At 41.7% G+C, this 12,876-nt stretch overlaps 1 protein-coding gene across 21 annotated transcripts in view; it reads right to left on the bottom strand.

Moving 5' to 3' along the window:
- Nucleotides 1-12,876, bottom strand: part of RPGR (retinitis pigmentosa GTPase regulator) — a 268,709-nt gene that overhangs the window by 52,109 nt on the left and 203,724 nt on the right. For 13 of the 21 annotated variants that reach the window (XM_073798802.1, XM_073798803.1, XM_073798806.1 and 10 more), the window contains exons 1-6: nt 9,817-9,859; nt 7,876-8,001; nt 7,125-7,217; nt 5,612-5,674; nt 2,980-3,138; nt 1,873-2,022 (exon numbers count right to left, since the gene is read on the bottom strand). In XM_073798802.1, coding sequence (XP_073654903.1) covers nt 1,873-2,022; nt 2,980-3,138; nt 5,612-5,674; nt 7,125-7,217; nt 7,876-8,001; nt 9,817-9,844 — 619 coding nt within the window. In that variant the 5' untranslated portion in view covers nt 9,845-9,859. The other 8 variants (XM_073798792.1, XM_073798797.1, XM_073798798.1 and 5 more) reach the window with 8 other exon arrangements.

The following is a 12,876-nucleotide window of genomic DNA, read 5'->3' as shown; positions in this document are numbered from 1 at the left end:
AATGAAGCTTTCTGAACCACAGTTTTCTCTGAAGTATTCGGCAAACACTGGCACAGAAGTGCTCAGTAAGTCAGCATGCTCCCCCTTTTCCCACGCTTCTTGCCTCTCATATGAAAGGAGTTACTAAGTCCAGATAAGTCTCTTTCTACTACTGTCTATAAATTCCTGCTGCTCCTCACACCTTAAATGGGTGAATTGTATGGTAGGTGACCTATACATCAATAAAGCTGTTTTTTAAAAAAGGCATAAAAACAGAAAACAAAACAAAAAAGTTCAATGTAATGCCTATTGGTTAAAACGAATAATTCCACTTGTTTCCCTACTGGCTAAAGCAGTAGTAAATAAAAATTGTTTCTGGGAGTTTTATTAAGGCCCAAATATAAGACAATGCTTTTGATTATTTGTTCTTGCACGGGTATTTTTTTCCCTGTTTTCTGTTTCATAAACAAAGTGAGTACAGACTATACCAACCCCAGGAGTTGCAAATAAGTTGGTATGTGGTATTGCCCCAAGGAACACAGTCAATTTATCATTCATTCACTCACCTCCTCATTCAACAATATTTATTGATTGAATAAATATTGTTTCTTCAAGACACAAACTGACCCAGTAGTGAACAAACCCAGCCAAGTCAGAGTTTGCCTTTTCTTGGTAACAAGTTGCTACCAATTCATTGGTAAACCTGGGGGGCACTGGGATAGGTCAATAAGCACTTTCTAAACCTGAATCTGAGGTGCACAGAATAGGAAGTAAATGTATAAAACAATATTTAGAGAGATATCTAAGAGGGTCCATGGAACTATTTCTGCTGGGTGTTTTTACTGTTAGGAAAACCATAAATAAGATGGAAAACCATGATCATACTTCTGGTATTACTACCAGTGTAGATGTAGGCTATAATAGTTAGAGTCCAACATTTAAAATATTTTAACTAAGATAGAGAAGGTTGCCAGTGAGCCCAGGAAAAGGAGAAACGGGGGATCCTGAGAAAAGTCCCAACAAAGGAAAGCATATCCCATACTGAACCCCCTTCCTTTTTCATCTAATCTTCATCCCTATTCCTACAATGAAAATCTATGACTCATGTACTGAAACAATAAGAACGAATTATCAGGACAAGAATAGAGTAGGTCAAAGTACAGAGCCAAGTGGATCCAGAGAAAAGAGGCTCACAGGTCTTGTTTTTAATGCCAAAGAGTCTAAGAAGTTTGAGAGCCAAAATTTAGAAGGGTTTCTTATGCATAAATTTTGTTTTCCTAATAGATCTAACATTCATTAAAAAAAGTTAAGGGACTTCCCTGGTTGCACAGTGGTTAAGAATTCGCCTGCCAGTGCAGGGGACACGGGTTCGAGCCCTGGTCTGGGAAGATCCCACATGCCGCCGAGCAACTAAGCCTGTGCACCACAACTAATGAGCCTGCGCTCTTGAGCCCATGAGCCACAACTACTGAGCGCACGTGCCGCAGCTACCAAAGCCCGCGTCCCTAGAGCCCGTGCTCCGCAACGAGAAGCCACTGCAATGAGAAGCCTGCACACCACATCAAAGAGTAGCCCCTGCTCACCACAACTAAAGAAAGCCCGTGTGCATCAAAGAAGACCCAACACAGACAAAAATAAAAAATTAATTAAAGAAATAAATAAAATAGTACCATCGATATTAAAAAGAAGTTAACACGTCAGATAGTTTAAAATTATAAATACTCATTACTGAAATGAAGAAATACTGTGACCTAAAACAGACCAAAATTATTTCATTACATGGAGTACCATGACAATATTTCTATAGAAATGTAGAATGTTATGACATTTTATTATTTAGTAATAACTTAGAAATGGGAGATAACATGAGAAATCCAAACTGTTCTGTCTTACTTGTTACAAAAGCTGAATGGTAATATCCACAAGAGATCCAGGAGATAGGTTTTCCAATGGTCACTTGATGAGGGACACATATACTAGTTATATTTTGTAAACCAATTTGCCCCTCAGAATTGTCACCCCACATGAAAAGCTCTCCATCCTCTATAAAGAAAACACAAAGAGGAAAAAAGGTTTTAAGAGGTAGCAGTGATGGCAAGTTATTATACTTCCAACAGAGCATTTATTTTTTAATTTAGAAAAATTATGTATCTTGAAAGAAAAGTACTACTAAGATATTTATACCAGGTAGCTACTTATTACAATTTCTTTAAAAAAAAATTTTTTGGGGCTGCGTTTGGTCTTCGTTGCCGTGCACAGGCTTTCTCTAACACTGCACGTTACACAGCTCTCCGGACTGGAATGAAGCAGCACACCAGCAGCTTCTTCAGTGAGACACGTTTATCTCGGCTCCAAATTTTAAAGAAATTTCTCATATGGGCTTTTGATAGGGAGGGCAGAGAGATGCAATGACCATTACAAACTTTTTTTTTTTTTTTTTTTTTTTTTTTTGCGGTATGCAGGCCTCTCACTGTTGTGGCCTCTCCCGTTGCAGAGCACAGGCTCCGGACGCGCAGGCTCAGTGGCCATGGCTCACGGGCCCAGCCGCTCCGCGGCACGTGGGATCTTCCCGGACCGGGGCACAAACCCGTGTCCCCTGCATCGGCAGGCGGACTCTCGACCACTGCGCCACCAGGGAAGCCCTACAAACTGTATTTTAATAACATATATCCAACAGATTTTTAGGATGTTTCTGACAGCAACTTCATTAAAGCTGAAATATAACTTTCAGAACACACAATGAAGATAATGTTTAAGAATATCTAAAGGAACAGATGGATAGCACAGCTTCGAATTTATTTAACAATTACCTTCTAAACGTCTGTAAGCATAAAGTTGTACTATATGTCATGATTTTAAGTTCTATTTTAAACGTCTTCTGAAAACACATGGTCAATGAAAGAAAACTAAACAGTATTGCTGTCTTCAGTTTACTGACTTGGTATATTCTGGTCTAAAAAAAAGGGATGTGTCCCAGTTTGAAGTGGAAAAAAGTCTTACCAGTCAGCGCAGCTGAAGTGTTAGACCCAGCAGAGAGTTGTTTAATCTTATGCTGGGATGTAAAAAAACTAATTAGATGAAAAGTGTTTCTCTCTTCAGTATCACCAAGTCCCAGCTGTCCTTCAGTATTTCCTCCAGCGGCGTATACTTTGCCTCCTTCTGCACACAGAAAAGAAAACATCAGTATACCATAGTCACCATCTTTATGAGGCAGACCAGTGTATATCAGACAGTTCCTCTACTACCAGTGAAGAAAGCTGAAAGCTGGCATTATCCTACAATTTGGTGAACAACTTCATTTAGGCGTCAAAAATACAGCAAAACAAGCAAGGCTCCACATTTTTGTGAGATTTTATAAATCATTCTAGAGTTTAAGTAGCAATTGAAATGCACAGAATGTGTGGAATGCATTTTCTTGCTAATGCAGAACTATTAACTCAGAGTGAAAAAGAGGAAAGTAATTTCCAAATTAGATTATAATCCAAATCAAACTATTTTAAAAGAGATGTGGTTCATTAATTTTACCTTCCATACCCATTAAAGCTAAGACATAATAGATAATAAGTAAAATGAGGCGAATACAAGAAGAATATAATTAGAAACGTGAAAATTCTATGTTGTGTAATTATTTTAATTTTCTAGCTAAATAGAAAGCCAGTATAGCATTGTGTTTAGGAGAGAGGACACCAGAATCAGACTTCCTGGGTGCAAATTCTGGCTTGCCACTTATCAGTTGTGTAACATTGGGCAAGCTATCCTTAACCTCTCAGTGTCTCATTTTCCTCATCTGTAAAATGGGATAATAATAGTGCCTACTCCATAGAGGTGTTATGAAGATTAAATGAGTTAACATTTATAAAATTCTTAGAATGGCACTTGGCACACGGTAAGAACTATATAAATGTTAACAATTTTCTTAATCACATTAAGAAATATATCATTCCTAGATAATAAACATTGCCAGTAAGCTCTAAAGTAATGACACATAAAGATATACTTATTGGGACTTCCCTGGTGGTGCAGTGGTTAAGAATCTGCCTGCCAATGCAGGGGACAGGGGTTCGAGCCCTGGGCCAGGAAGATCCCACATGCTGTGGAGCAACTAAGCCTGTGTGTCACAACACTGAGCCCACGAGCCACAACTGCTGAGCCCGAGAGCCACAATTACTGAGGCTGCGTGCCACAACTACTGAAGCCCACATGCCTAGAGCCCATGCTCCGCAACAAGAGAAGCCACCGCAATGAGAAGCCCGCGCACCGCAACAAAGAATAGCCCCCGCTTGCCGCAACTAGAGAAAGCCCACGCGCATCAACAAAGACCCAACCAGCCAAAAATAAATAAATAAATTTATTTTAAAAAAAGATATACTTATTAAAATTAGTTATATCTGTCATAAAAATGCACATGGAATTAAAGCCTCACTAAATTACAGGGGAAACTTAGGACAAAATCATTCTGAATCAGTAAAAATTTAAAACTAGATATTATTTTAGAAAAAATGAAACCTAATTGAGGAAATAAGACTAGGTTTCAAATGGAAGATACTACAAGGCCACATGGAATTGAACCACACAATTTAACACATATGGAACAAACCAGAGTTGGTGGTATGCTGAAGCAGTTCAGAGAATGACATAAGGAAAAAGTTGAATAGTCACAAAAAGCTCCATGGATGAAGTAAGACTTATACTGGATCTTAAGAGACAAGAATCTGAGTCCATGGATGAAGTAAGACTTATACTGGATCTTAGGAGACAAGAATCTAAGTAAGAGAAAGAGAAAAGACATTTCAGCAAAGGAAAAGTATGAGTGAGGGCAGAGAGGTGAGGCAGGGGCCGAAGCAGTGAGAACAGCCTGAAGACAGAAGAAGCTGTGTTTGTGGGAAAGGAAGTAGGAAAGACTGCTCAGTGGTCAGGGCCTGGATGTCTAATTGTTCCAGCAGGATTGCTGAAGACTACCTTTTCTCCACTGAACTGCCTTGGCACCTTTGTCAAATATTACTTGGGCATAAACATGTGGGTCTATTTCTGGATTCTGTTCTGTTCCATTCATCTCTGTCTGTCTTCACTGCTAGCACACTGTCTTGATCACTGTAGCTTTACAGTAGGTCTTGAAATCAGGTAGTGCTAGCCCTCCAATTTTGGTCTTTTCAAAATTCTTTTGGCTATTCTAGGTCCTTTGCTTTTCCATATAAACTTTAGAACCACTTTGTGAATTTCTACACACACACACACACACACACACACACACACACACACACCCTGTTTGGATTTTGATTGGAATTGTGCTAACTCATATCAATAGTCTTTTGGGGAGGGCTTCCACTCACCCTCAGAAAAGAAGAGGGAAGAGCAAGATCAGGAGCAAGCGGCCCCTGAGGTGTGCACACAGGTAAGGAGATGCTGTCCCTTGACATAATCCAAGAAAAGAAGCTTTTTCTTCAGTCACTTAACATTTATCTGCATATTTTCATAGGCAAACAAGTGTACTAACCATTTACATTTTTTAAAAATCCTAATCTTACTGTTGCCAAGTTACCATTTCTATTAATTTTACAAAGTCACAAATGTTACAGGAGTGAGACCTCAGTCCTCAAATTGGGCAGGAAGTCATACAGATTGAATACTATACCTGTTGAAACTAGGGTGTGGTTCCTTCCACAGGCAGCAAATTTCATTTTTTCCAGTTTTAAAGCTAAAAATATAAAAATATGACAAGATATTTTATGATTATGGAAATGACAAATAATCCAGGTCAAATGATAACCAAGTGGTAGCACAGATTTAAACCCAGGCTTGTCTGACTCCAAAGTCAATGTTCATAACTAATAAAGCAAAAGTTTTTGCAAGGACTTGTGCATCATAGTAACCAATGGTGCTTTGAAAAAAAATACAAATAGCTCAGCCCCACCCCTGGAGAATCTGAGTCAGTAGGCTTGAGGTAAAGCCTAGGCATCTATATATTATTTAAAACTCCACAAGTAATTAACATGTGCTGAGATCCACTGCATTGTTTTGCTGCCTCTTCACCAACCTGATCTATTCCCTAATCTGCCATCACCATCATCAAGCTTACTTTCTACCTGCCCCACAAAACGCTAAGTCCAATATTCATAGGCATACACCTATGTTAAAGTTCTTCATTCATTCATTTACATATTAAAAACTTTTACAGAACATCTCCTAAGCTCTTAGCATAGGGGCTACAAAGATCACTAAGACAGAGTCCCTGGTCTCAAGGATCTCATAGTCTAGACAATCCTGTTAGCTTGATTAGATATTTGAGAGTAAGGATCATAGGCACTGTAAATAAACCCAAGGGTTTAGTAGACTGTGCTCAGTAAATACTTTTTGACCGAGTGGAATACTTCAACAGTTCCACAGCAATATCTATAAATAGCATGCATATGATAAATTACACTGAAATATTGAGCTGAAATTAAAAATTTGGCTACAAAGATAAAGAATCCTGCTCTTGTCATATCCCAAGGAATCTCCATCACCATTCAAGTATAGCTGATGTTCATAGGTTATAACCAAACAGAAGCTTTTGCACATAATGGCGAGAAAGCTTTGTAAAGATGTAATATGTCTCATATTTTCTGGGACAATCCTGATTTGAAATATTTTGTCCTGTTGTTCTTGTAAGAACACTAGTACTAATCAACTCCTAGTTCTAATATTTTCTTCAGCACAGCTGCTAACTATACACAGCAGGGTAAAGTGTGTTTTATAAAACCAACAGAACCATAATGTCCACAACTCAAACAAATGAGACAGAGCTCGAAATCCTAACATATCATATTGTTTGTTCTCTGTATATACAGTAACAGTAATATTTAAGTTGGTTTACAAACAGGCCAAAAAAAAAAAAAGGATGTTCAAGTGCAATACTGTAGAATCATTACTTCCTTTGTGGTCTCTGGGTTTAAAATCAATATGATTTTTAGACCCTAACATATAAAACTAGTTCTGAATATCACATGAAAAATAAAGTTAAATGCCAATAATATTCAAGTAAATCTCAGAAAATAAAGAACTAAAGACTTTATTATTTATAATATATTAAAGAATTACACAATCAATATAAAAGTACTTTATACACTTTAAGTATTTAAAGTGATAAAGAAGAAAAGACCCCAAACCTTTGACACACGTTGGCTTGTTAACAGTCGATTTTGATCCTAATCCTAACTGACCCCAGTTGTTACTGCCAAACATGAAAAGCTTATTATTTCCTGGTGGGAAGGAAAAAGAAATAATAAATCGAAGCGGTTGCAACATAATGTGAGAAGAAGTCATCACAAAGCAATAAAAATGCTGTACTTAAACACTGTCATTGCTTTTCTGTGTTGAAACAGGCTCCCTTGCCCATCTACCTATAGCCATATTCTGTTAGGTGTAAAGAGTTTCTAAGGGCTTCCCTGGTGGCCCAGTGGTTGGGAGTCTGCCTGCAAATGCAGGGGACACGGGTTCGTGCCCTGGTCTGGGAAGATCCCACATGCCGCGGAGCGGCTGGGCCCGTGAGCCATGGCCGCTGAGCCTGCGCGTCCGGAGCCTGTGCTCCGCAACGGGAGAGGCCACAACAGTGAGAGGCCCGCATACCACACACACACAAAAAAAGTTTCTAAGATTATACAGTAATAATTTTTTGATTATATTGATAAATTCAAATAGATTTATTCTAAGAAAGTAATATGTATAGAAAAATCACACTTAAATATACTAAGGGAACTTAGAAGTCACTCTTGATAAATCAATTTGTCAAGAATTATCTGGCAAAGTAAAAAAAACCTCCACTTTCTGTATATCTTCAACATGTTTCAAACACAGCACATTTATAATACTTAGGATTCTCTAAGTATTACTATCTTCATTTAAGATTTTAACACTAACCTGTAATAATAGCAGTATGTTCATCTCCACATGAAAGATATATAGGTATATCATTTTTAAACCAGAATTTGCTGGGATTATTTTCAGCAAATTTAGTTTTCCCAAACGTAAACACAGCACCCGAATCTGCAAATATATGAGAGTTTGGATTTCACAACTTTTATTATGTTGCCTGTTAACTAAAATATTTTTCCAGTAATTTATCTATACAGATCTCTTGTCTCCCAACAGCTTGGCTTCTGCTCCAGCACTGTCTATGCCCTCCTTCTTTCATCTTAACTCAGTTTTATTCCTCAGACTTCATTCTAGTTTTATTTATGAAATCTAATAAATTAATTATGTATTATTCATTTACTGGTGTAAAGTAAGAAATATACTGTCACAATGACTAAGAGTCCTGCTGTCACGAGGTGGACCATCTACTCCCTGGAATGAGCTGATACACTCAATGCCCCCCTCACGCTGGTAAACACCTCATGGTCTAGCCCTTGACTGAGGGCTTTTCTCCACACACTGAAACAGGACAGTATTGAGTTTCATCATTAACATCGTGAGGACGCAGGATGTTGAGATTTTTACATTCTTAAATTAAGTCATTAAATGCTACCTGATGGGAGGAGTATTCACAAACTATTTTAGTCCAGTACCATTTTGGAGAGAGATCAAAAACTCCTACCAGATCCCAGTAACTATGTAAACACACACACACACACACACACACACACACACACACACCCCTCCAAATAGGAGGACACACACACACACACACACACACACACACACCTCCAAATAGGAGGCCAGACCCAGCTTTTGAGGAAATCTCAAGGAGGATGATCACACATAAAGAAACTAAACGGGTACCAGAAAGAAAAACATAGCAAACACAATTATTAATAATAAATATTAATGCTCAAGAGACTAGCCACTGTGGAAAACCTTCTGAGAACAACTGTGAGGTGTGTCAGTTCAAACTGATAATTGACATTTAGGAGGCCAGGTTCTCGAACAGGCTCTGAGTTTTTATAGACTGAATAATTTTAACTGTTTTGTCCTGCTCTGGGTTCCCAGGAAGCCTTCCCCGTTACCTTCACCCCAAGCCAGGGTTTGGCGGCTCTGCTCTGGCCCCCTGGCAACTACTGTCAAACGATCCTGTCATTTTGTTTAGTTTCTTGAATCTCTCACTAAGCTGTGAATTTGAGGCAGGAATTTAACCATGTTTGAGCCCAAGAGCATGGCAGAAACGCAATACATATTTCAGTGAATACATGATTCTGCTCTAATCCAGTGTTTTTTCAAACTGTTGGTCGTGACCCATTGGTAGGTCAGAAAATCAACTTAGTGGGTCACAGTGACCATTTTTAAGAGAATGTATTATAGAAAAGATCTGAGCGCATCTACAGCAAGTACTGTTTCGTGAAACTTCTATTTCTGTTACACAATACGTACGCGGTACCGGGTCTCAATGCCAAAGGTTATTTCTGGAGCTCAGAGGAAAAGTCTTAAAAAACCACTCGCTAACGGCTCCCTCCTTTCTCCAAGTCGTTTTCCCCATCCTCTTTTACCCCACTCCCCCTGGTCACTCACTCTTTACTGCGTTCAATACACAACCGGGTTCTGAGGACCTCGAAGGAAGTACTCTGGGAAGCTCATAGGGAGGTAAAAACTTCCCCCGCCTTCGAGAAACTCATCGCAAACTTATTTTAAAAGAATTAGAAGACGAAAGACCAGCACCCCCTTCCCCGTAGTCCGCCCTTCCGTCCCTCCCCTTCTTTCCTCTCCCCTCAGTCGCCCACGGGGGCGCGTCCAGACCTCCGACCAAAGTCAGGCCGCCGCGGCCCGGGCCTGTCCCCCGATGGGACCGGCCCGGAGGCGGGGCCTGGCCGCCCGCCCGCCCGCCGGCCTTCCCTCCCGGCCGCCGCCACCGCCGCGGGTGTCACTCACCGGGCACCACCTCCTCGGGTTCCCTCATGCCGAAAGACGCTAAGGGGAGCCTGCGCCTGGGCCGGGAAGGGGTTGGGGGAGACTCGGTGGGGCCTAAGGCAGCGCCTCAGCCCCGAAGCCGACCCTGGAATCCCCCTGGAACCCCAAAGCGACCCTCTGAGCATCGGCGACTCCCGCGTTCCCGGAAGTCAACAGACAGCCGCTAGGGGCAACGGAGGCGGAGCGTTCCACAGCAAGGCGGAGCGGGCGCCTGCGGGAGGGGGGCGGGCGGCCGGCGCAGCGCAGGCGCAGACGCAGGCGCAGACGCAGACGCAGACGCAGACGCAGACGCAGGGGGCGGTTGCGGTAGAGGCCGCGCGCCCTCTGGTGGCCCGGAGAGGAGCGGCAGTCACGCCGCGCGGTAATGTCCCCGGAGTGTACGCGTTTACGTTGGTGGAGACCCAGGCTCCCCAGGTCCCGCGTCCGGATAGTGACGAACGTGACAAATATCACATCCCCTCTCACTCAAGCTACGTGACACAGGCAAACGTCAACACACAGCTGTGTTAATACTACTAACAGTGACCGGGTATAACTAAATGAGATAGGCACTCTGCTAAACATCCTAAGTCCTATTTGTATCCCCATCACCCAACCCCAAACCTGGCATATACTAGATGCCCATTAAATACGTATTAGATGAATGAGTCCTGCTACAGCCCTGCAAGGTGGTTAATGTTACTCCCGTTTATGGATGTGAAGATTATACAGTGGGAGAACCGGGGTCCAGTTTAGCAGTCCTGCTGGTAATCTGAACACCCCTCAGACCCCCGCCCCTCCCTCCACAGAAAGAGGAGGCTGAGGTGTGCAATCTGCTACAGACAGAACTTGCACGAAGAGATTCACCAACACCAGAACATCACTGTTCTAGAATTCGGCCAGAGATGTCACATTTTTCTAGTTTCTTATGTGAAGGAAAAATATTGCCTGCCATATTAACAAACAAAGGATGGTCATTAAGCCATCAGGCACTACCAGCCCCCGAAGTCACCGATAGTTGGGTCCTGAGGGAACTCAGAATGGAGACAAAGGGGACGCCAGCTGCCAAGCTCTCAGCCACTGCAGCCACCCCCAAAGGTGCACCCCGAGGGGACTCAGGATGGGAAAGAAAAGGCCCCTAAATAGCTGGCCCTAGGTAGCTAAGGTGCAAATCAAAGGAATGATTTCAATGAGCCCAGATTCTTGCATCTTCCCATACACAGAAAAGAGCTAAATTCAGTAACTTGAGATGTCTACTTAATCTTTTGATTTTCATTGCAAAACTCCTATATATCGTGGCTCCTCCTCCCATATCTCTTCAGAGCCGACCCTCAGAGCTACCTGAGAGGTTGTCTTCTGGGTTTAAGTCCTCAGTTTTGTCCGCCAAATAAAACAGAATTCTCAACTTTTAGGTTGTGATTTATCTTTTTATTTTTTTCAGTTGACACTTAGCTTCCCATGCATCAACACTTGGCCGTCGTAAAACAAAGAGGCAAAATGCCATCTTCCAGGATGAGTAGATATATGTACAGGTGGTGGTTGTGGGCATGGGCTCTAAAATCAGACAAAGCTGGATTCAAGGATCCCTGAATTCCTGTGTGTACTGGAGTGTGTACTGACTTCCTCAGGGAATTTGCATTCAAATTAGGAGGGGAGATTAAACTATCCAATAATATACAAATAATTGTTTACTTACAAAGCAAGTGAGGGTTACTAAGAAAGTGTTTTAACAAGGAGCACAGACCTGATGTGAGAGGTTAAGAAAAGCTTATCTGAAGAAAGGACATTAAATCTAAGAACTGAGGAGACAGAAGCTAGAAGATGTGAGCTCTGAGCAAAGAGTAAATCACCTGCAAAGGCACATAAGGAGCTTGGCTCTTTCCAGGTGCTCAAAGAGGTGACACTGGCTCATGGCAAAGTGGCAGGATCTTGGGCCTGTTACAAATCTGAGATTTTATCCTGAGGACAATGGGAAGCCACTGAGGGTTTTTAAGCAGTGGATTGATGGGAACAGTTATGTGTATTCCTGCAATCATTCTGCGTGACTGCTTTGTGGAAAAGAGTTTGGAGCAGGGAGGAGGGTTCAGAGTCTATCGCAGAAATTCAGACAAGCGTCACGCTGGCTTTAGATACAGTGCATTGGCGCCCGAGAGGAGCAGACAGATTTGAAAATATTTTGGGAGGGAGAATCAACAGGAAATGGTGTCTGACTATTGACTCCAACGCAGGGCAGGAGCTCCTGGAGCAACAGCAAAAGAAGGGGCCCCAAATTATTTTGGAGAGGATTTGATATTCTTTTTAAAAGCATCATAATAGTCACTGTGGGAAAATCAGAATTTAAAAGATTTACTTTAGTTATTATATGCTTTAGTTTGTTTTTTTATTTCAAAATATAGTTAAGCACATTTTCCTGCTGAGCACTCCCAGAGGAATTAATGCAACCCTATTCCCAGGTTCCCAAATAAGCAAATAGGTGGACGGTGACCCTGTCTACTGAGACGGGGAACGCAGAGGAAGAAGCAGGAAGGGTTGACGTTAAGTAAGTAGAGGGGAGAGAACTTGACAGTCCAGCCTTGTCCACACTAAGACATCAAAGTGGAGGCACAGAACTGAGCGGGCAATTGGTGAGCAGAAACTCCAGGTGGAGGGATCCATTTGGAGGATGCCTGGGTGTACATAGTGATAGCAGCTTTGGTAAAGACTGCTAGGTGAAAGACGGCAAGGTGACTATAGGATGAGAAGAAAAGAGAGGCTAGGATGAGTTGTGATGAAGACTAAAATTTAATCACCCAGGAACAGATGATGAAGCTGTAAAGGAGACAGTGACCAGAGGGGAAAAGCCTATAGCATGAGGTTTCAACAGGACAGTGCGGGCAATCTTGTCAAGTGATGCTGAGAAATGAAGTAAGGTGAAAACTGTCCACTGAATTTAGCAACACAGAGATCATCGCTGGTGTTGAAAATAGCTGTTTGGTAGATTGATGGAGGAAGAACCGTATTGTATGGATGGTAGTTGCAGAGTGGGGAATGCTGAGGGAAAGA

The sequence above is a fragment of the Tursiops truncatus genome, chromosome X (assembly GCF_011762595.2).
Source record: "Tursiops truncatus isolate mTurTru1 chromosome X, mTurTru1.mat.Y, whole genome shotgun sequence".
Lineage (NCBI taxonomy): Eukaryota > Metazoa > Chordata > Mammalia > Artiodactyla > Delphinidae > Tursiops > Tursiops truncatus.
Note: the sequence above shows the minus strand (reverse complement) of the source record. Positions and strands in the feature narration are given on the sequence as shown.